Source organism: Dama dama, chromosome Y (genome assembly GCF_033118175.1).
Source record: "Dama dama isolate Ldn47 chromosome Y, ASM3311817v1, whole genome shotgun sequence".
NCBI lineage: Eukaryota > Metazoa > Chordata > Mammalia > Artiodactyla > Cervidae > Dama > Dama dama.
In genome coordinates, this window is record NC_083715.1 from 13,379,924 (window position 1) to 13,405,241 (window position 25,318).

Here is a 25,318-nt window from a genome sequence, read left to right on the forward strand (position 1 = left end):
CTTGCTTAATAAAGGCTCATTATGGAGTGCCCACTGTCAAACCTAACTGATTTAAAAGACAAACAAACAAGGATCCAAAGAACTATAAAGTTTTTGAAAATTTAAAAAGGTTGCCATGGTGGATTCTGAATATTAAGGAATATTCAAACTCACGGATACATAGGCCTCAATATATATTCACGTGTTCAACCTTCTGAGACCTAAAACGGTAAAAGATCTGACTACTTTCATGTACAAAACATTAAAAAGCATACACACACACGGTTCAGCCTTGACTTACACCTCAGGGTCTTCACCCTCAGCTGCAGGGTCCTTAAACTGGATTTCATCATCATCTTCAGTTTCAAAGGTATCTGTGTCACTAAGTTCCACTAAAAATACAATAAGAGCATACGCTTAAAAATATAAAATCAAGGTGTTACTAGATTAATTGCCTATTTAAAGAAACAATACTGGATTACTACTAAAACACTGAAGTGTACAACAGACTGCCTGTAATCAAACTTCGATTCAACAGTTTCATTCCAAGAAAAATCTTCCCAACTGCAAACACATCACAGAGAACAAACTCACAATGAAACTGCTAAAAGAAGTTCACTGCCAAGTAAGTATTGATCTGATTCCCAATTATCTTACTATTTCTTAAACGACCTAATTGTCATCAGAATCTTCACTCTTACTTAAAACCACATAACTTGATAATAAAATGCACTCTAATAGAGTAAGTAAAATTGCTATCATGTTCAAAATATGCGTTTAGTGCACTTCCTCTTTTTGGTTACTAGAAGTATTTTCATCTTTCCAAGCTTACTAGAGGAATACTTTTGTCTTTAAAAAATAAAAGGGATATCTTTTAAAAGCACTCTCCACAAAACGCCACAACAGTACTCTGTATACGAAGAAAAACTGAATACTCCTCCACAAAAATCAATACCAGTACCATAACTGTTGTCATCGAGTAGCTGAAACCAGCTATATAATCTCTTAAGCATTGTTAAGAGGCATTCCTTTAACAACTCGTATGTATAAGTCTAGAGCCCGTAAATTTTTCATTCCCCACCAAAAGAATATACTGCAGGAAGATAATCCATTACTAAGTTCTTAATATACTGATATTTAACACATACTTAAAGAGGATTGAAGCATATTTGTAAAAATACATAGAGAGAGAGAATCCTGAAACAACTGCTTCACCTAAACACTAACTAGCAAATGCTATGAGAAGACAGGGAAATGTAAAATCTTTGATAATAACTACCATATTCTGGAAGCTCTCCATAAGCCTTCAGACTTCTAGCTTCATCTGCACTGTACTTTAAGATTACATCTGCTCTGTTATCCTTGGAGAAGAACAAGGAAGGATCAAAATTGGTTATGCAAAGAATCATCAGCTGTCTCATAAATTACTTTCAGATAAACACACTTATGTGAAACCTCACCATTCTCTCACCTTCCTTCTATCATCCGCACACACGCGCGCGCACACACACACACACACACACACACACACACACAAGTCCTCGTGATGAAGTCTGCATGCATGACCAAATAAAATATAGACTAGGAAAATGAGGTATATAATGCACTGAATCAAAAGTACGAAAAGGAAACACGGCGGTGGGGCGGGGTGGGGGGGCGGAGTGCTGTGACACTACTGTCCTTGTTCACTCTCTAACACTGTAGTTCTAAGTGAAGGTGGTATTGTTACCCAAGAGAAACCTTTCTATCACCCACAGTTCTTAGAGTATCTTACTGATTCGCATTGTTTGTGGTGATTTAAAAAGATACCTATATTCTCCTAAAACCTGACAGGCTTGGAGTGAAGTCCTTGTGTGTTTATAAAGCTCTTCTGTGTGCTTCTGATGCAAATATGCCTGTGAAGTACTGCCCTAACAAAGTTCACTTTTCTCCATTTTAAAGACGCCCAGTCACTGACAGAGCAAACAATTCTGAATGCTTACAATTAACCTAGAAAAGGCCTAAAGAAAGGCAACTGAAAATATCACAGTCATAAAACTGCAGTGTAGTAGAAAGCAACACTTCTCAAACTATAATGTGCACAAAAAAACATGTAGGTATTGTGTTAAAACTCTCAGTGCAACTCAGTAGGGAAGAGATTAGCTAATAACGTACTAAGATACTTCCACAGAGTGGGGGTGCTGCTATTATCTTTACAATATGATTTCAGTAACAAGGGTTTGCAATTATCCACAGCAGATTAAAAATCAGAAGAGCTGTTTGTGGCTATCACTTTAAAGTCAGTACCTTAATCCCTTATAGGATTAATATAATTGTGGTTACACTGCCCGAGAAACAAAGAATTAAACTGGGAACTAACAATTTTTCCATTCCTTTCCGGGGTTATATGTAGTTCAACTAAAATAAATGGACATGAAAATGATGCACATTTACAGAGTCTATATTTTTACTCAGCACATATGAAAAATGGAAAGGTTATAAATGGATGATCCAGATTACAAAAACATACAAAGGAAAAAAATTCAGTAAAGTTTCAGGATATAAAATCAATATGCAAAAGTCAGTTATAGTAGTAATGTGTCCATACTACGCAAAGTAATGTACAGATTCCATGCAATTCCTATAGAAATTCAAGTAGCAGTTATTTTCAGAGACAAAGCCATATGGAACCGCACACAATCCTAACCACCAAAGCAACCTGGAGGAAGAATAAAGCTGGAGGACACACACTTCCTGCTTTCCAAACACAACTGTCCCAACAATATGTCTCCGGCATTTCACCAGTAATATGGACTCTTGGGACAAAACTCATCACTCAGAAATAAAATTTTTCAAAGACAATCAATTAAAACCCATGAAGGGAACCAAGATCTCAGTGCAGAAAAGACATCCTCTCCAATAAACAGTACTGGGAAAACAATACTTAACATATAGTGGACGCCTTTCTTACACCACAAACTGCCTAAAATTACCCTGAAGTAGATCAGAGATTTAAACACAGGCCTGAAACCCTCAAACTACTGGCAAGAGAACGCAGTGCAAAACTACCAAGTGCCGCTCTTGCTCTTTGCTTTTTGTATAGGACACCAAAGCCATAAGCAACACAAGCAAAACCTACTCAGTGGAACTACATCACACTAAATCACTTTTGCACAGAAAAGCAAATTATCAACAACAACTACAAAAAGACAGTGTACTAGATCGGTAAAAATATTTGCAAATGTTATGACCAATGAGGGGATAACATCCAATGCAGATAAATCCTGCCATCTGGAGCAACTAGGATGAAACCGGAGGGTAGTGTGCTAAGAGAAACAAGTCACACAGAGAAGGCAAACACTGTAGGACCTCACTTATATGTGGAATCAAGACTGAAGACACACTAATCAAAGTTCAGGGATGCTCCTAACCTCTCAGCTTCGAGTCACCTGGATTTTCTGCACGAGCCTGAAATGAAGAGCTATCAGTTGCCTGGCTTAGTATCAAAGGTATACCACTGCAAGCACAGGGCCTGAACGCAGAGGATGAGAGGCCTACTGGTTTTTAATGAAACCTCAAACACGGGCTGTCTGTGATGTTATAAAGAAGCATCCAGTGGCCACAGGCAAGGAAAAGATTCATGCCTTACACAATCTGTTTCAGAAATCACTCAACAAACAATGGCAAGAAAAAAGCCCTGGGAGAAGAAATCGGATCTCCCGTCTCACCATGTTATATTTGCACTTTTGAGTTTTCAACAAAAACAGAAACAAGAACTAACATGGGACGTACAAAAAAAAAGGAAAATGTGTTCGCTCACATACCAGAAAATACGTAGGCAATACAAAGCATGACTGAGAAAGCCTACAAGCTGGACTTAACAGAGACATTACCTCGGGTAGCATGTGTGAAAAGAAGACAAGAAACAGTGTGCATAATGTGGTTTTAATTGTGAAGAATATTTCACTAGAGAATCAAGACAAACTTATTCTTTAAAAGAAAACTAGTGGAGATAAAAAAGTCGCTTTAATCACTAATAGAACAATCACACCAAAAAAATCAACAGGGAAACAGAAGACTGAAATTTACAAATCAGCACATCGTAATTATTTACAGGAAACATGACTTGATAATAGAATAGAGAGAGAATCATGACCTGATAATAGAATTACTGCACTTAAAATTTAACTGGGCACATGTGATGGGTTTGACTTCTGTCTCACAAGTCTTAGTACAAACACTGAGTTCATAGCGGGCAACTAACAAGTAGCTTTTTAAGCATTCATCTCAGATTTATAACATACACTCTAAATCACCTAGTCTATGTCTTACCCTTCTCCTACAAGCCAAACCTGCCCCCCCCCTTGGAGATTAGAGGTTTTGCCTGACTTAATTGCATCATCTTACAGCAGTGATTTCTCAAACTGCGATTTGAGACCTTGAAATTTAAAAACTGCAACTGAGAACCCAACATAAATTACTAAATTTTTTTTTAGTGAGTAATAATGCTAATGAAAATCACTCTCATATGCTACTGTTCTATTTCAGCAAAGGGTAGTTTACAAAAGTATTTAAAAAGAAAAATGGGCGGAGTCCTCTGGTGGTCCAATGACAAGGACTCAGGGCTTCCTCAGATGTATTCTGGGTTCAATCTCTGACTGGGGATCTAAGATCCCACGAGCTTCAGCGCCATCAAAAATTAAAGGAAAAGACAAGTGAAAGGAAAATGAATAATCTAGCTCTGTGAAATATATATCATAAAATATGAAGATACCTTCTCATTTTACTGCAGAATACTGAAAACGTCAGCCTGCACCAGAATCACTGAAAACCTAGCACAGAGGCCTGAATACACCTGGACTTTAAAGAAGGACAGAAGGATGAGCTTTAGTATTTATCCAAAATTATAAGAGAATATTTATTACTTATTATATTTAAAATAAAGAAAGAAACAACCAGTCTTCCCACAAAACACATGTACCGTCAGCCAGCCAGAATCCTATCATCTTAAACACTGTGGATCATAACAAATTTGGATGCCAGAAAGATGAGACTCATAACTGGCTAGAACAGGTCAAATGCATTTTATTGCATCATCTAGATACTGATATTAATGATTCTTAAATTCAAGATTATACACTTACACGTAATTCTTACCTGATAGTCTCGAAGACCAACCAATATAATATCTGAAGAATTTATCCAAACCTATAAAAGAAAACTCATGGTATATTGTATGTAAAATGCAAACAATAGTGTTCAATGTAAAGCAATACTTAATACAAAAAATATAATTCATTCGGTCTGTGAGAAATATCTACTAATGAATTACGGCAAAACTACAGATGAGTGTGTGTGTGTATGTGTGTGTGGTCTGTGTGTGTGTTGTGTGTGCATGTGCATGTATGTGTGTATTATCTGTGTGTGTGCTCATGCCTACGAGCATCTGAATGTACAAGAGCATAGTTCTTTGTCACGTGAATTACTTTTATTCACAAATCACTCTGGACATTTTCAGTTCTTTTCAACAAATGAAAATAAGTCATCTACACAAATACAGTCATCTAGTTACCAGTTGACGTCAATTCAGGTTCCCAAACCACTACCTGGAAGAGAATGACTCAAGAGAACAAAACTGATTTTTAATCCAAAAAAGTAGGGTTGAAGGAACTTTTAAACAATATGGTCAATCAACGTGCCAAAATTACTAAATAAGATGCTCTACCATGTTCCAATTTCAAATGTTCCTAACAACACATACAGCTGTTCCCACAAAGCAAAGTCTTACCCAGGACCAAACGTTAGGTTTAGTTAACAATTAGACTTCTGTTGTCTGAAAAATAATCTTCAGGTGTTTTATTCTTCTTGCTTTCTTTCTTTCTTTCTTTCACGGCTTACCATTTCCATTTGGTTCATACACTGACTCTGTCTGTTTCCGCAAGGGCAAACATTTCTGGCATAAGTCCAGTCTAGGTGTCACAAATCATTCTTTCTAAATCTAAGTCCTAGTATTAAAGTTATCAAGCATTTTCTAATTTTATGCGTTTATATTGCCATATAAATCACTATTCTTGAAGTCTTCAAGAATTCACCAAATTCAGTCACTTGGAAGCACAGATAAATGTTTTAAAGGTAAGCTTTGGACTAAAGGAAATTATACCTCCACACTGACCTTTTTTCTCAAGCTTCCTCGGATATGACATATCCTTGTCACACCGTCAAAGCACACTGCTTCCAACCGTGCATTTCCCAACATTTTGGTTACCTGGGCATACTCTTAGGAAGGGGCAAAAAAGAAAAAAGAAAAACAAAACCGTAACATACTGTCCAGTTTTCCTAAAAATGCAACACTTGTGATTAAGTTGGTAACTTCCCTGTGAGTGCTAACTTTAGACCAAACCATAATTTAAAACAGAACAAAAGGTTCAAGTATGACAACAAATGAGAGCTGTCTCAGGGGACATATATTAATGTTATCCACAAAAATGGGAGAACTCTTAGGCTCTCAAGCAACGGCTACAGTCTCATTCAGCTAAACTGATGCACTTATCCTCTTGTTTTCTGAGCAAGTAAAAGTTGACAAAAGTGAAGCAGTTAATCCAAAATCACAAACGTTATTTCCACGAAAAGCTATCGCTACTGGGTATATTTAAGTCATCCACTAATTTGAGAAAATCAGTTCAGTCTTTGTCTTCACGACTGCATGCTCCACCTCTGCACACCAAAGTGGCTCACTTCAGACTGCGCCCTACATGCTGGCTTAGCAACCTCTCACGCTGCATATTTGCAAAATCTTGCCTCTCCTTTCCCTCATTAACTCTACTGATAATCAACAGCAGGCTGATCACTAACGAACATTTGCTTGAGGACACACTGATGCTTATTCTAAAGTCCTTAATAGAGTATTTCAAGATAAAGCGTCAAATGCTTAAAGACAATTCTATCTAAGCATAGTCAAGAGGCCACCAGATTCTACTGTCAGTTGAAGACACTGACATAAGCATTAGCCAGCAGGGGATGACGTCTTCTTGACTTTAAATGACAAACGCAGGCATCAGAATAGAGAAAGAAACAGGCAGTTAATATAAAGCAGGTACATTACTAAAGGTTTACTAAGGACAAACATCAAAGTGACAGCCACTGCAGCCACGATATTAAAGGCGACTGCTCCTGGACCTTTCAGGTAGGATATAAATAAAGTCCCTGATGATTATACCGTGGAAGCGAGAAATAGATTTAAGGAACTAGATCTGATAGACAGAGTGCCAGATGAACTACAGACAGAGGTTCGTGACACTGTACAGGAGACAGGGAGCAAGACCAACCCCAAGAAAAAGAAATGCAAAAAATGCAAGATGGCTCTCGAGGAGGCCTTACAAACAGCTATGAAAAGAAGGGAAGTGAAAAGCAAAGGAGTAAAGGAAAGACATACCCATTTGAATGCAGAGTTCCAAAGAATGGCAAGGAGAGATAAGAAAGCCTTCCTTGGCGACCAGTGCAAGCAAAGAGTGGAAAATAAAAGAATGGAAAAGATTTCTTCAGGACAATTAGAGATACCAAGGGAACGTGTCATGCAAAGATGGGCTCCAGAAAAGGCAGAAATGGTATGGACTTAACAGAAGCAGAAGATATTAAGAAGAGGTGGCAAGAATACACAGAAGTGCACAAAAATGATCTGCCCGACCCAGATAATCACCAAGGAGTGATCACTCACCTGGAGCCAGACATCTTGGAACGTGAAATCAAGCGGGTCTTAGAAGTATCACTACAGACAAAGCTAGTGGAGGTGATGGATTTCCAGCTGAGCTATTTCAAATCCTCAAAGATGATGCTGTGAAAGTGCTGCAGTCAATGTGCCAGCAAATTTGGAATACTCAGCAGGGTCAAGGGGACAGGAAAAGTCAGTTTTCTTTCCAATCCCAAAGAAAGGCAACGCCAAAACCTCTCAAAGTACCGCACTGCTGTACTCATCTCATAAGCTGGCAAAGTAATGCTCAAAATTCTCCAAGCCAGGCTTCAACAATACATGAACTGTGAACTTCCAGATGTTCAAAGCTGGTTTTCTAAAGGCAGAGGAACGGAGATCAAATTGCCAACATCCACTGGATCATGGAAAAAGCAAGAGAGTTCCAGAAGAACATCTATTTCTGCTTTACTGACTATGCCAGAGCCTTTGACTGTGCGGATCACAATAAACTGTGCACAATTCAAAAACGTTGGGAATACCAGCCCACCTGACCTGCCTCTTGAGAAATCTGTATGCAAGTCAGGAAGCAACAGTTACTGGTGGATGTGGAACAACAGACTGGTTCCAAGTAGGAAAAGGAGCATATCTAGGCTGCACATTGTCAACCTGCCTATTTAACTTCTATGCAGAATACATCACGAGAAATGCTGGGCTGGATGAAGCACAAGGTGGAATCAAGACTGCCGGCAAAAAATTCAATAATCTCAGATACGCAGATGACAGCACCCTTGAGGAAAGATCCTCTTTATGAGAGTGAAAGAAGAGAGGGAAAAAGTTGGCTTAAAGCTAAACATTCAGAAAACAAAGAGCATGGCATGTGGTGCCGTCACTTCATGGCAAATACATAAGGAAGAGTGGAAACAGTGGCTGACTTTAGTTTCGGGGCCTTGAAAGCCACTGCAGATGGTGACCGTAAGCATGACATAAAAAGACGCTTGGATGGAAAGTTACAACCAAACTATACAGCATATTGAAAAGCAGAGACATTCCTTTGCCAACAAAGGTGCATCTAGGCAAAGGCTATGGTTTTTCCAGCAGTCATGTATGGATGTGTGAGACAGGACGGTAAAGAAAGCTGAGTGCTGAGGAACTGATGCTCTTGAACTGTGGTGTTGGAGGAGACTCTTGAGAGTCCCTTGGACTGCAAGGAGATCCAACCAGTCCATACTAAAGGAGATCGGTCCTGGGTGTTCATTGGAAGGACTGATCTTGAAGCTGAAACTCCAATACTTTGGCCACCTGATGTGATGAGTTGACTCTTTTGAAAAGACCCTGATGCTGGCAAAGATTGAGGACGGGAGGAGAAGGGAACAAGAGAGGATGAGCTGGTTGGATGGCATCACTGACTCAAGGGACATGAGTCTGGCTAAACTCCAGGAGTTGCTGATGGACAGGGAGGCCTGGCTTGCTGCAGTCCACGGCGTTGCAAAGAGTTGGAAATGACTGAGCGACTGAACTGAACTGAACTGCTCCTTGGAAGAAAAGCGATGACAACTCTAGACAGCATGTTAAAAGGCAGAGATATTACTTTGATGACAACGCTCTGTACCGTCAAAGCTCTAGTTCTTCCAGTAGTCATGTATGGATGTGAGAGTTGGGACCATGAAGAGGGCTGAACGCCAAAGAGTTGAAGTGTATCAACTGTAGCGCTGGAGAAGACTCTTCAGAGTCCCTTGGGCAGCAAGGAAATCAAATCAGTCAATCCTAAAGGAGATCAACCCTGAATATTCACTGCAAGGACTGCTGCTGAAGCTCCAATACTTTGGCCACCTGATGCAAAGAGTCGACTGCAAGGAGAAGACCCTGATGTGGGAGGGAAAGCAGGAGGGGAAGGGAACAGGACAACAGAAGATGAGATGGTTGGATGGTATGACAGGATTCAAGGGATATGAGTCTGAGCAAACGCAAGGGTATGGTAAGGACAGGGAACCCAGGTGTACTGCCGTTCACGGGGTCCCGCAAGGGTCAGAGACATGGCTTAGTGACTGAGAAACAACTCCCCCAAAGAGATTCTTGTCTCATCTGTCATTATCCTGAAAGGTAAATGGGATTCCAACTATGGACAGTCCCTTGCATCACAGGCCATGAACCCAGCTTAGTACTCAGGGCTGCTACACAGGAGAAAAGAACAAAGAAAAGATAATGATAATTTAAAGACTGGCCCTGAAACACACTTCTAACGTAAGGAAAAAATATGAAGGTCAAAGACCAGATTATCTTTAGAAACACATCATGTTTCAAATAATCAATAAAAATATTTGTGTTTGTTCCTGAGCGTGTGTGTGTGTGTGTGTGTGTGTGTGTGTTTAGTGACTTGCACTATGCAGGAATAACTACATGGCTTTGTTATGAAGTGCTGGAAATGACTGAAACAAATGGACAAATGTTTATGGTGGTTATATATACACCAGCTCAACAACAGAGAATAGAATTTTCAATTGAGAGAAAGGTATGCACAAGAACTGAACAATATGCTAACTTCAATTCATTTCAACATCCACATATGGCTCCTGGCTATTCCTGAACAGGGGTTTGCCCAGTGGCTCAGCCATGAAGAATCCACCTGCAAACGCAAGAGACAAAGGAGACAACACACTAGACTTCCGGGCCAGGATGAGCCTGTGGAGAAGCAAATGGCAACATACTCCAGTATTCTTGCCTGGAGAATCCTGTGGACACAGGAGCCAGGTGGGCTACAGTCCCCGAGATCTCAAAAGAGTCAGATGTGACTAAGCGCAAGCACTGGGGCTAGAACCGAGTACCTACCAAGTGACAGTATAATGCTAAGGTTAAATTTCCTGTGACCATGCTACTGGAGTTACATAGGAGAAAGGCTTCGCTCTTACGAGATGGAATATTTAGGGCTAAAGCCCATAACTGTATGTAACGAGACCCACCTAGAAGAAAGTTTAATATGTTAGGAGGACTTTGACAAAGGAGGCAAGAATATACAGTGGAAAAAAGACAACCTCTTTTAACAAGTGGTGCTGGGAAAACTGGTCAACCACTTGTAAAAGAATGAAACGAGAACACCTTCTAACACCATACACAAAACTAAACTCCAATGCAGTAAGGATCTAAATGTAAGACCAGAAACTATAAAACTCCCAGAGGAGAACATAGGCAAAACACGCTCCGACATAAATTACAGCAGGATCCTCTATGACCCACCTCCCAGAATATTGGAAATAAAAGCAAAAAGAAACAAACGGGACCTAATGAAACTTAAAAGCTTTTGCACAACAAAGGAAACTATCAGCAAGGTGAAAAGACAGCCCTCAGATTGGGAGAAAATAATAGCAAACGAAGCAACAGACAAAGGATTAATCTCAGAAATATACAAGCAGCTCCTGCAGCTCAATTCCAGAAAAATAAATGACCCAATCAACAAATGGGCCAAAGAACTAAACAGACATTTCTCCAAAGAAGACATACAGATGGCTAACAAACACATGAGAAGATGCACAACATCACTCCTTATCAGAGAAATGCAAATCAAAACCACAACGAGGTACCATTACACGCCAGTCAGGATGGCTGCTATCCAAAAGTCTACAAGCAATAAATGCTGGAGAGGGTGTGGAGAAAAGGGAACCCTCTTACACTGCTGGTGGGAATGCAAACTAGTACAGCCGCTATGGAGAACAGTGTGGAGATGTCTTTAAAAACTGGAAATAGAACTGCCATATGACCCAGCAATCCCACTTCTGGACATACACACGGAGGGAACCAGATCTCAAAGAGACACATGCACCCCAGTGTTCATCGCAGCGCTGTTTATAATAGCCAGGACATGGAAGCAACCCAGATGTCCATCAGCAGAGGAATGGATAAGGAAGCTGTGGTACATATACACCATGGAATATTACTCAGCCATTAAAAAGAATTCATTTGAATCAGTTCTAATGAGATGGATGAAACTGGAGCCCATTATACAGAGTGAAGAAAGCCAGAAAGATAAAGACCAATACAGTATACTAATGCATATATATATGGAATTTAGAAAGCTGGTAACCATAACCCTACATGCAACACAGAAAGAGAGACACAGATGTACAGAACAGGCTTTTGGACTCTGTGCGAGAAGGCGAGGGTGGGATGTTTTGAGAGAACAGCATCGAAACATGTATACTATCAAGGGTCAAACAGATCACCAGCCCAGGTTGGATGCATGAGACAAGTGCTCGGGGCTGGTGCACTGGGAAGACCCAGAGGGATCGGGTGGAGAGAGAGGTGGGAGGGGGGGTTGGGGTGGGGGAATACATGTATATCCATGGCTGATTCATGCCAATGTATGGCAAACACCACTACAATACTGTAAAGTAATTAGCCTCCAACTAATAAAATAAATGAAACAAACAAACAAACAAACAAACAAAATGTTAGGAGGAAAATGTGCATGTTCCAAAAGAAAGAATAGAAGAAAGCACTGAAAATTAGTGAGTCTAAGTTATAAACAAAATATGGGAGTTGCACTCATATTTCATCTCCTCTGTGGGCTTAGCTAAATATGAAAGGGGAAAAAGTAAGTGCTTCAGTCAGTTATTTTACTCTTATTTTAGTCTGCACTTACTCAAGTAAGAGAGAGTCAACTATTCTGTTACTTTATTAAATATGATCATGCACTAGTGACATTGGAGTACTGAGGGGCTGAGGTCTTGGCATGGATTTCTCATAGTCTACTGAAAAATGAGTGCAAAAGTAGGCGATTTTCAATGTTGGCAGCCAGGCTTACTCTGCTCCAAACACTACAATTCACTGTCATTTATACCATGGTTATCCACAGAATAAAAACAGGACACCTTGTTTACAGAAATGCCACATTGTAAACCTGCATGAGAAAAGAAATAGTGTACAATAAATTAATACAGAAATTATGGAGAAATATAGGGCACTGTAAATGGGGAAAAGATGGAGATACGAGGGGCTTCTGTCGTGGCTCAGGGGTAGGGAATCCACCTGCCAATACAGCAGACACTGGTCTGACCCCTGGTCCAGGATGAACTCACATGCCTCCCAAAGACTGAGCCCCTGTGCCACAGCTATTGCGCCTGTGCTCTACAGCCTAGAAGCTGCAACTACTGAGCCCATGCACTGCAACTACTGAAGCCTGGTCTCCCAAGAGCCTCTGCTCCACAAGTGGAGAGGGCACCCCGATGGGAAGCTCGTGCATTGCAGCTGCAGAGCAGCCCCTGCTGTCCTCATCGAAAGAAAAGCCCATGCGCAGTAAAGAAGGCCCAGCACAGCAAAAAAAAAAAAAAAACAAACAAAAAGAAAAACACATAAGCACATAAAAATCGTTTAGATGAAGAAAAACAAGGGAGTTATGAGACAACTCCTCAGCATTATGACTAAGACATGTATCAGATCAAACTGTGAAATTCACATTACTAGAAACGGTATAAGTAAAGAATTCTTACCTTGTCCATCTTCTTTAAAGACTAGGTCTCTATTTTTATATTCATTCTCCTTCTTACCCTTACGCTTGTTTCTGCCTCCTTTACCTAAGTGATTAAAAAGTGAATAAAAATTGAAATCTAATCATCTGTATAATAGTTTACAAACTCAACTGTAAAACAAACAAACGTAAGCTTTGAAACTTTACAAAAACACAGCGGAACAAACAGGTTATCATTTAAATACCAGGAAAATATTAACAGACCTCAAAAGAGATTTACAATTTAACCTAACTTGCTTACCGATTAGCCGCTTACCAATTGCCAATGACGTTCTTCTAAATCGCTTAACAGCTAATATCAAACACATAACACATTACCAGAGATAACCATTAGCATTTTTATTATCCATGCTTTCCAATTAAACCTGGATTCTATACATTCTCTTCCACAATTTACTTTCCAATTAATAAACCCAGACTACTCCATATATCTGTAAAGGAATGGAAACTGAAAAATCATATGTAGAAACGTCTTCAGTTTGGCATGAGCGTTAGCAGCTGGTTTAAAAGTCCCACAGAAGGAAGACGGGAGCCACCCAAGGCTGGACTGAAGATAACATTAACAAAAATGTATTGAACATCTATTAAGCACCAAGCTGTACTAAGTCAGCATTCATAAAGTCAGTCCTATTCTCTTCAGGATACACAACCCAATGTGGGCATCTGAAACTTCATTCCTAAAAACAGAGGAGGAAACAAGGACTGTTTCTCTTGTTACAAATGCACACTTATTTGTAAGCTAAAAGTGAATTAAATAGATTAGAAAATAACAAGTAGAAGTGGTTTGTAATTTACCTAACACATTATGAAAAAGAGGTTTCTAGAGTTTGCCTGGATAGTTAGCAGGAAATCATTTGCTTGCTAGAGAAAGGCTATGCCAGTTGGTTTGGGGAATGTAGAGAGCACTGAACTCAAAGGTGAAAAATTTGACCCAATGTGGCAAACCTTAAGGAAGCCTTGAGAGCTAACATGAAGTGTCAGGAATGAATAATGAAGAGAGGTTTGCCTCTCGTGCAATGTGAAATGTGGTGCTACTCTGAAGGAGATATTCTCACTCCTAGCAGTTCCAGTTTGCCAGGAGGCATTACAAGAATATTAAACATGACACAAGAACAACTCAGGTCTCTAAAAAGGAGAATTCAAGGACTGACTGTCCCAGGGCTCTGCTTCAGTTAGCTTAGAAGTACCGTTTTGGAAGTTACAAGCAGAAGTACTGTCAAATCTGGTTATTTGTGAACTGTCTGACTCAGAATAAAGACAAATAGAAATACACAGTGCCAGCATCTATTTTACTGGATAAGAAGGCTGAACACGTTGGGATATGTGTGCGTTCTAAAGAAGGTTAAGGTTTGTGACAGGCAGAAGAAAGTAAACTGGCAGACATGAACCTAAACGTGCAACAGCGTTTTGCCTCCGTGTTTGCAAAGCAGTCTTTTCACCAGTAGTCAACCGTGCACAAAGTAAACTACTGACAAGTATTTACTAGACCCAAAGAGAGAATCAGTGTGTCACAAACAACAGCTAAGGGAGAGTCTTCGGAAGGGATGAAGGCCTCAGGGACGAAGCCTCATCTGCCCGAAAGTAGCCTTCTGCCTGTTTACTACCGGCCTGCAGTTAAACTGGCATGAATCCAAAACTAATCGTATTTTCAGCTCCGTGTAAAACTGACAAAAGCGGAGAGGAAATTATCCCGCTATGTCTACAGAGCGGGAGGAAGCAGGAGCCGCTTCCTAGCTCCTCTGTGGACTGTGGAGTCCGCTCAAAGACCTCAGCCAACCACACGACGGAGAAACTACCACTGACCGCGGCAGAGCAGACCCTGGTGCCGGGAAGCCGAGTCATTACCTTTATTCTTGGGCATAGCTGCAACGGCAGGCTCACTGTTTCCAAGCAGCTTCCGGTGCCGCTGCCGCTGGCGGGTAATCCTCCGAGGTTTCCAAGGAGCTAACCTACACACTCCGACTTGAGAACTCGCGCGAGAAATCGGAGTGCAGCCACGGCTAGCGGCAGCAAAATGGCGACCCAGCCAGTGTCACGTGGTTAACGTCACTTTCCCCGCCTCTGACGCTATGGGCCTATCCTCCAGGCACAGTCTCTTCCGCTCTACGGAGCACGTGTAGTCCAAACCCACTGACTTCCTGGCACTCAACAATGTGAGGGACGCTGTGACAGATTGCAGTAGACAGGTATAGATTTTTGGAGAACACTGTGCTGAGCGAGATGTGTCAATATAGTGGAGACCGCATGCATTTCCCCAAATAGAAACCGCTTGAGCTGACTCAAACTACTGAGTAGACTTTTGCTATTTTGTAATAAGTGCTCTTGACCATTTGCTCTCTGATCGTTTCTTTGTTTGAATTGTATGTGTTGTCTTCCTTCTTGGAGAAACAAATTCCACCAGGAGGCTTCTGTTAGAAATATGGTACATAGTACATTGGTGGAAGAATTAAAGAGAAAGGGTATAGATGTCTCTCAAAAGATTGAGCCCAGGATCATTACAGACCCCGCTCTTAGGTCCACCAAGATTGGTGTATCCAGATGTCGTATCCAGTGTCAGATGGGTAGAATAAAGTTTAAAGTTAGTGTAAACAAACAAAAAAATGGATAAAGAATAAAATTTAGAAATATCAAAAACTCTCTCTTCAGAAATAAAATGTTCAGGATTGTTTTTCATAGTGATGGAAGTGATGGATAGTTTCACCTATTTTAAGTATGAGGAAACATTCGGGACTACGTGTTACTTCACTTGAACTAATTTATGCAAGACGCCCTACCTTTTGACGTGAGAAACCACTATTGTCCATGTGCTTTAACCACTAAAGAAAAGTCACTCTTGATCGACTTAAGGAAAGACGTCAAAATCTACTGCAGTTGTCCATCAGCAGTGCATGCTTGAGAAACTCCAGATGGGAAAAACAAGATGAAGCATTTCTGTGCTTGGGTCTATGGGTCCCTAGATGGTTAAGATGAATATGGGAATGGAAACTTTAGTGATTCCACATGCTTGCCTAGAGAAACGCTACAATCTCTTGCTTTCAATCCCTGTTTGTTTGGCGTGTTTTTTTTTTTTTCTTTGTGATTACCAGGAATGTTTTCGCAAGTTATGTGTTTCACTACATATAGTTTCTGCATTAAAGAAGGTTGTATATGTACTGGCTCTGCCCCTGCGTCTGCCTCTAAGCCTCCTCTCAAAACTGTGTGAAAGACCATTTCCAGCCTGTGGTCTTCAAGTTTCCTGAACTTATGATTTTCTATTTATACCATTAATTATTTATTGATATTTTATCAACAATACTATGATTTCCCTCACTTTTGCTTTTTGTTTTGCCTCAAGGTCAAAACGGTGTATGGAAAGTTGGTTTCCTTCAATCATGCCCTATAATCAATGAGCCCACATAGCAAGGATTGACAATTGATACTTTTTAGCAGAATTGAGGGCTTCCCTGGTAGCTCAACCAGTAAAGAATCCACTGCAATGGCAGGACACCCCAGTTTGTTTCCCAAGGTTGAAAGATCCTCTGGAGGAGGCATAGGCTACCCACTCCAGTATTCTTGTGCTTCCTTCATGGCTCAGATGGGAAACGATCTGACTGCAATGCGGCCAACCTGTCTTCCGCCCCTGGGTTGGGCAGATCCCTCGAAGAGGGCGGAGCAACCCACTCCAGTATTCTGGCCTGGAGACTACCTGTGGACACAGGAGCTTGACGGACAAGTGTCTATGATGTCACAAAGAATCAGACACAACTGCAAAACTAAGCATACTAGAAACCAAAATTTATTTTTGTAAGAAAAGTGCTTGAAAAGCTTGATATATGGAGGTCTGACTAAGAAAGTGTATTTGACCCTGAAAAAAATTCAAAAAGCAATGAACTTTTACTCCTCTCTTGTCTATAGAACCCTAGGACAACTGGAGTGTCTGTTCCCCTTTCAGAGGCAAGTTGTTCTGGTAGAATATGTTAAAAGATTAAACAAACAACATATTCCTAGTGACATGCTGCTTTCACCAATGAAGCAATGTGGAATTCAAGATCAGTACCAAAGCAAGAGCAAAACTGCTATCAGCTGCAGTTGTAAGACATGACCTCCAAAGAGAACTACATACGTGCATATAAATGACTGACTGAATTATCTTCCAGTACACTATAAAACTACACAGACAGTATTATAAAGGATTTTGCTTTTCCAGTCAATAGTACAGGAGTGTCTTTGAGTTACTGATAGCTTTAATAACCAAAAGCAGTGACCACTTTTCAGACGTTCCATCCAAAGTCATTTGAACAAAGCTGTCAACTTGTCCCCCCTAAAAGCCACATGTTGATAGTAGTGGTGGTAATTAGTCACTAAGTCAAGTCCACCTCATTTTTACCTCCATGGACCATACACCACCAGGCTCCTCTGTCCCTTGGATTTCCCACACAAGAATAATGAAGTGGGTTGCCATTCCCTTCTCCAGAGGATCTATCTTCCCCACCCAAGGTTTTCCTAACCCTGGGTCACCTACATTGGCAGGTGGATTCTTTATCTTGTCTTTCATGTATGCTAGATCAAACTTCTGTCAAGACTGGGCTTGTTCAGGACTTCCTTAGTGATCCAGTATCTTAGAGTCACTTCTCCATGCAGGGGATGTGGGTTATATTGCTGGTCTGGGAAAATTCCACCTGCTGAAGAGTAACTAGGCTCATGGGTCACAACTAAGGAGTCCATGCCCCCCAACAAATGAGCTCATGTGCTGGAAATAGAGCCAGTGCTCTGCAACAAGAGAAGCCACCACATGAAGAAGGCTGTGCCTCACTTGCCACAGCTAGAGAAAGCCCTTGGGCAGCAATGAAGACTAGGCACTGCAAAGAAAAAATGAATACAACTTAAAAAAATAATACTGATACAAAAACTGAAACCTTAGAGAAAGACTGAGCCTGTGGAAAATAGAAGTGTAGTTATATATACATAGTAACAAGCAAATATTCTTTAATGTTGAAAAGACATAAAATAGGTATTCTTCCACACATGATGAAATAATACTCATTAGTATGAATTTATCAGAAAATAAAAATGGGCAATAGTTCCACCAGGAGAAGAGGTCAGGACATCCCAAGAATCAGTGTTCTAATTTGTGTTTTGAATATCTAAACCTAGGAATCATCATGTCACTCATGTAATTCATATATATACACACACATATAAAATAATTCATATATTCATCCCCTTTAGCCCCTAAGCTCTCTGTTCTGCAGCTATGAACATATTCTCTTTATATTTCCTTTGAAGCCACCTGGACTTTCTTTTTTTATTTTCTAAAAGATGATATACGTTTTCCTTGTTATAATTTCTGAGGAGACTTCTCCGTCTACACAGACACTAAGAAAATTTTAACATATTTTCCGTTAATAGAATTCATGCTTCCTCTGCCCTAACCATGTTTACCATTCATGTGTACTGCATTTGTTTCAGCAGGCTCTTTAGCACTATCATCTTGAAGCTCTTTTTGCCTTTCTTTAATTTGGTTATAAAGCTCACAAATTTGAAGAGCACATTAACACCTCTTCTCTAACGTGCCCTGCTAGAGTTTGGTGAGCTCTTGGTGAGTTTCAGGGTTTCACTTGCAAAGCCCTGCATTACTCTTGGGGCTGTAGAATCTTCTGAAACTGAAGGAGAGACTAAAGTATTCCAGATTACTTTGATTATGACATATTTATCTAAAGAATTAAACAGTTTTTGCCTTCCCCCCAAAAAACCTTGCCCCTAACTCCTAATGTTCTTACTGATTTTATTGTGGGAATCTGGTAGAACTGACATTTCTCAGTGCTCCCTAATTTCATCAGTAAGCTTTTCTGAGATGAGAACACATTAGAATTAGTTTTTAAATTAGTCCTAGCAACAGCAATCAGAGAAAAAAGAAGTAAAAGGAATACAGATTGGGGAGGGAACAAAAAAGAAAAAAAAAAGAAAAACACACCTCTAACTGTTAGCAGATGTCATGACCCTCCAAAGAGAACACTAAGGATGCCTGCAGAAAATTACTTGAGCTAATCAAGGAATAGAACAGTTGCAGGATACAAGGTTAATACTCAGGAATCCCTTGCATTCCTATACATTAACAATGAAAAATGAGAACGAGAACTTAAAGAAAGAATCCCATTCAGTATCCAATGAAGAGAATAAAATATTTAGGAATATATTTCCCTAAAAAGAAACCAAGGATCTGGTAGAGAAAACTCAAAACCCATGTTGAAAGAAATCAAACATGGCACAAATAGATGAAGAACTGTACCATGTTCTTGGATCGGAAAAATCAATACAGTGACAATCAGTATACAACCCAACGTGATCTGTTGGTACATTCAGTCACCATTGGTACTCTTAGATTCAACCGTGGAATCCCTATCCAACCACCAATGGTGTGTTTCACTGACCCAGAACAAATAATTTCACAATGTGTGTGGAAACACAAAAGACCTCCAATGAGCAAAGCAATCTTCAGAAACAATGGAAATGGAGGACCTGGCCTTCCTGACTTCAGAACTATATTACAAAGCTACAGTCATCCAGACAGCAAGGTACTGGCCCAAAGACAGAAATTCAGACCAATGGAACAAAATAGGAAGTCCAGAGGTGAAGCCACACACCCACAGCCACCTTATCTTTGACAGAGGAGACAAAAATATACAACAGAGAAAAGACAGCCTCTTGGACAAGCGGTGCTGAGAAAACGGGTCAATCACATGCAAAGAATGAGACGTTCATTCCCTTCTAAACCCACAGACAAAAACAAATGCAAGATGCATTAAAGACCGAAGCGGAAGACCAGAAATTATAAAACTCTTAGAGGACAACATAGGCAGAACACTTTCCGACGGAAATGACAGCAAGATCCTCTATGACCCACCTCCCAGAATAATGGAAATTAAAACAAACAAAAGGAACCTACTTAAACTTCTAAGCTTCTGCACAGTGAAGGACACTAAAACAAAGGTGGAAAGACAGCTTTCAGAATGGGAGAAAATTGCAGCACATCAAACAACTGCCCAAGACATGATCTCCCACATATACAAGCAGCTCCTGCAGCTCAATACCAGAAAAACAAAGAATCAATCAGAAAGTGGGCAAAAGAACTAACCAAACATTTCTCTAGAGAAGATATAGAGATGATGAATGAGCACACCAAAGATGCACAACATCAGTTATCAGAGAGAGGTAAGTCAAAACCACAATGAGGTGTCATCTTACGCTGGTCACAATGACCATCACACAAACGCCTCAAGCAAGAAATGCTGGACAAGTGAAAAGGTAACCTTACACTTTTAGTAGAGATGCAAACTGGTAGCGCCACAATAAACCGTTATGAGATCTTAAAAACCTGGAAACAGAACTGCCGTTTGACCCAGCAATCCCACTGCTTGCACACACCCCAGGGAAAGCAGAACTGAAAGAGACACATGTACCTCAATATTCATCACACCACAGTTTACAATAGCTAGGGCATGGAAACAACCTAGATATCCACTGCAGATGAATGGATCCGGAAGTTGTGGAATATATACACACTGGACTATTACTCAGCTGTGAAAAGGAATGTAGTTAAGTTAGTTCTCATGAGGTGGGTGAAACAGGAGCCTGTTCTACAGAGTAAAATAAAGTAAGAAGGAGAAATACAAATACTGTATAGTCATGCGTAAGTATGCAATTTAGAGAGATGGTCACAGTGATCCTACATGCAGGGCAACAGAAGACAGAGATAGAAAGAACAGACTTTTGGACTCTGTGGGACAGGGCAATGGTGGGATGATTTGAGAGAATAGTATTGATCCATGCCCATTACCATACAAACAGATGACTGGTGCCAGTTCAGTGCATGATGCAGGGCACCCAAAGCCTGTGCTCCGGGACAACAAAGAGCAATAGGCTCTCTGGGGAGTGAGGTGGGAGGAGGGTTCTGGAGGCGGGATCACGTGTACATTGGTGACTGACTCTTGTTGATGTAAGGCAAAAACCACCCCAATACTGTAAATTTAATATCCTCCCATCAAAATAATTGTTAAAACTGAAAAGGTTGCTTTCTGAAATTGCAGTGTTGGGAGTTCATGGTCCAGCATATTTTCTAAACCTTTGTAAAAATGTCTGATTGGAAAGAGGGTAGTGTCAAATTACCATGCCAAGAACTGTGTTCCCACACTCGAAAATCCCACAAAATGGAACTGTCAATATTTTAACTGTCCATTAAAATACTACTTTGTTTTCACCTCCAGGGCATCTTATAGAATGTTTCAAGTGACTGGAGAGGAAACAAAAAAGATCATTCACCTTTAAGCAGCAATTAATATGGGACAGTCAACTGTGAATAAATTTCCTAGGCCCGATAAAAATTTACCCATACAATTTCTTTTTTTGTTCATTTATTTTATTAGTTGGAGGCTAATTACTTTACACCATTGTAGTGGTTTTAGCCATACTTTGACATGGATCAGCCATGGATTTACATGTGTACCCCATCCTGATCCCCCCACCCACTTCCCTCCCCATCCGATCCCTCTGGGTCTTCCCAGTGCACCATCCCTGAGCACTTGTCTCATGCATCCAACCTGGGCTGGTGATCTGTTTCACACTTCAGAGTATACTTGTTTCAGTGCTATTCTCTCAGAACATCCCACCCTCACCTTCTCCCACAGAGTCCAATTTACCTATACAATTTCTATATGACATGTATCAAAAGAATTCTTCCATGGAAAACTGCACATAAGCAACTCAAGATGAAACACTAGGCCTCAGTTACTAAATGGCAAAAAAAAAAAAAAAGTGCCATCACCAGTGTTTCCCTTTATTCAAGTTCTTACATCGAAATACTACAAACTGGCTTCTCAACAACCAAACGTTTCGGTTCCAGATATGGGAAGTCTAGGATCAGTGTGCTGGTAGGGTTAGGGTTCTGGTGAAAATCCTCCTCTGATTTGCAAGCTCTGAGTTCTGTCACTGAGGTTAGCTTGCTAAGAGCAGAGATTGATTTCCTATGAGTTCCTCTGTGGTGGCATAATGACACCCCAGAGGGCCTGGCCCCAGTATTATCATCTTCTGGGGTTAGGGCATCAGTACACAAGTTTTAGGAAAATAAAAACAAAAAGCAAACACCAAACAAGCCTAAAACAATCAGGCCATGACAACTAGCAAACATAATCTGAGTGTCGATTAAATCTCTGGACAGGCCCATATGTCTTTGGGAAAGTCCACAGACAAGTTTTGCACTATGTCATGTGTGAAGATTCTGGTATTTTTGGCAAAGGGTTGAAGACCGATATGTACAAAGCCTAAATAACCAGGAAGTTTTGATTATCCATGAAGTCAACTTCTCAAGTTTGTTTCTTCAGAGTATGAAAACCAGTCCTCCATCCCAAATACATTCAGCATATGACTGTTCAGGAAGTCCATAGATTAAGCACCAAAATCACATTGGTGAGCCTTCTTCTTGCGATTAATTATATACACCCTCGCTTTATAATCTTGGGAAAGAAAACTCTAACAAAGTGAAATGAAACCAGCTGAAGGTTGACTCTGCTTTTTTATATTACAGAAACCATCTAAATGTGTATTCCTATAAATTCTCCAAAGAAATAAGTTTCAGAAATTACTTGATGAGTGGTCTCTCTCTACACACCAGTAAAGTTCCATTGAGGTCATTAAACTAGCCCTGAACTTCATTTCTTCTGACTACAGAGGATACTTTCAAATCACACTGTTTAAAAGCAAGGAGAGTATCTAAAATTGCCGTAAAACACACACACAAATACACCAGTGACATAAAGCAAGGCCAAAATATATTGAGTGCAACACTTTCCTGTATTTTTCAGTGGCTGTTCCTTCCTTTCCCTTATCTCAGCTAAGGGGAAAAAAATTACGAAAGTCTTAGTCCATAGAATTTACTTATGGAAGTAGATTTTCACACGTACAGTTTGATTCTATTACTCACCAAATTCACCACTATCTGGTTACACCACATATGACTTTTGAGAGCGAAATATATTTTATCTGTAAAGGATCATCTACTTATTTATCCTTCATGGTTGTCATAGTTGAGAAATATTTAAAATGCTAAGTAAAAACACTTTCAACATACAGATCAAGACTTTCAATGTTTAGAAAACTGAGTATTACTTAGTGTCAAATTTCTGCAACTTCTAATCACATGTATTGAACATTAGGACTCCAAACTGTCTTCTGAAAGCTTCGCTGTAGAAATGCCCTTCTTACGATAGTGGCAACACCAAGTTTTGAAAAGAATATATGTTACCAAACAATAAGATTACACTTGGGCAATGTATATAAGAAAATAGCCCTTTGCATTAACTCAAATGCATAGTTCTGCTTGCTGTATGTACATTCTATCAAAAATATCAAGAAACCTCTAAATAACTGGGATACGTAGAAAGACTCTGCAAACAGATGAGTTCATACGAGGGCATATGATGCTGAGGCAATTTATTCAAAACATTCGTTAACTGGAGGTAAAATAGGGGAGGAATCTTCTCTCTTCTTCTTCCTCTCCAGTGTTTTGCAGCACAATTTGTGGTCTTTACCCCTAAGTTCCATTACATTGAAAGAAGCAAGTGTTAACATTTTACTCAAAATACTTCATCAGTTTTTTTTTAAAAATACAGTACTTTAAAACAATTAAAATAAACCATGTTTATTTAAGGCCCATCAAACTACATTCATACTTTTCTTCTTCTTAGCAGGTGATGACCAAAATTCCAACTGTAGCATTATCCTCAACCTTCTGAGTTCAATTCAGATCTGTAAGTGAAAAGAACATCAGATCTACAGAAAAAAATAATTCTAATCATGCATAAAGGATCTTCCTACACTACTTGGAAAATCAATCCTTTTGAACTAAAGTTAAGGACACCAACCAGATTGTTTTCTCAGTTCCCATGTGTTTTCACTGTATCTCTATGATCTCCATGAGAACATCGCACGTTATGCAAGCTATTCTTTTTTCAATGTTTTAAATTAACTTGTTAATCTTAATTGCAGTTTAGTGTTCTTTCTTCTCCTAAAAAAGGGAAGAGCGGTACTAAATCAAATTCTCTGACTCAATCTGATCACAGGAGTGACACTCTAGTACATCGCCAGCATAACTGACTCTGGCAAGAACTGTGATTCCGAGATAAAACACATAAACAAAACAAACATAAACACAAACAGAACAAAACCAATAAGAACACATAAACCTAAACAAAATTTCCAAAATAACACAAACTCTTTTCATGACCATTGTCTTTAGTGTTTTCCCCAACTCAACTGCTTAGTCACAGCTCCAGAAAGCTGTCCTCTTTTCCCACTAAGGAAAGGCTTAACTCTGTGGGGCTTGGTATTCAAGTGTTCCCTTTGTTTCGATTTACTGCCTTCAACCCCAGCTCAGCCGTGACTACCTTCAGGTCTCATAGAACATCCTATGCAACTGGTGCATTTTACATTCTCACCACAGAAAGTAACTTGTCAATTGTACCTCCACACTATTAATTGAGCCATAAGGGATCTCTGGCAAAACTGAACAAAATGTTGAGAGACAGAGGACAGCATTTCTATGAAATTTGTTGTCAGCATTACAAACGACCTATGTACTACAAAGATATCATTACATAGACATCTATTTAAAAGACATGTAATTACTGGATTCCTTCTTTGCATATAACCATTTTCTACTTTCTGATTTACAACTGATTTATAAAGCCCGGGTCCACTTTTTCAAATAAAACTGCCTTGTTTTCTTCAGCCACAATTGAACTGACATCTTTAAGATGTTCACATTAACCTTTACATAATTGGTAACTCCAAATACATAAGAGACAATGACAGAAGCATCAGAAATATCTAAAAAAAAAAAAAAAGAAATCATGTAAAACTTTTAGAGCCTCTGAAAAATGATAGCAAAACTGGGAAGAGAAAAAATGAAAAAACATTGAATGATATTGCACCACAACTTTTCTAATCCTTTTTCAGCTCCTGTTTCTGGTGTGCTTTAAAATGGGTACAACATCAGTAGATTACTGGGCTTCCCTGGTGGCTCAGAGGGTAAAACGTCTGCCTGCAATGCTGGAGACCCGGTTTCTATACCTTGGTCAGGGAGATCCCCTGGAGAACGAAATGGCAACCCACTCCAGTATTCT

The 25,318-nt window shown here is 39.8% G+C and overlaps 1 protein-coding gene across 1 annotated transcript; it reads right to left on the reverse strand.

The window, feature by feature from the left end:
* Positions 1–276: 276 nt before the first annotated feature.
* LOC133053598 (eukaryotic translation initiation factor 1A, Y-chromosomal-like) lies at positions 277–15,024 on the reverse strand. Its single transcript, XM_061138151.1, has 6 exons — positions 15,009–15,024; positions 13,126–13,209; positions 6,131–6,234; positions 5,116–5,166; positions 1,259–1,340; positions 277–371 (listed from the first exon to the last, which is right to left on the reverse strand). Exons 1-6 carry the CDS (start codon positions 15,022–15,024, stop codon positions 277–279), a joined length of 432 nt encoding a protein of 143 aa, XP_060994134.1.
* Between the last annotated feature and the right edge of the window lie 10,294 nt (positions 15,025–25,318).

Bases quoted from the DNA above. Each gene is read 5' to 3' on its own strand.
- LOC133053598 (XM_061138151.1), bottom strand. The intron at 6,235-13,125 runs GTAAGAATTCTT...CCCCTTCCTAAG, and splicing joins CTTTAAAGAAGATGGACAAG to AGTATGCCCAGGTAACCAAA. The intron at 372-1,258 runs GTAGTTATTATC...TTGTATTTTTAG, and splicing joins TGGAGAGCTTCCAGAATATG to TGGAACTTAGTGACACAGAT.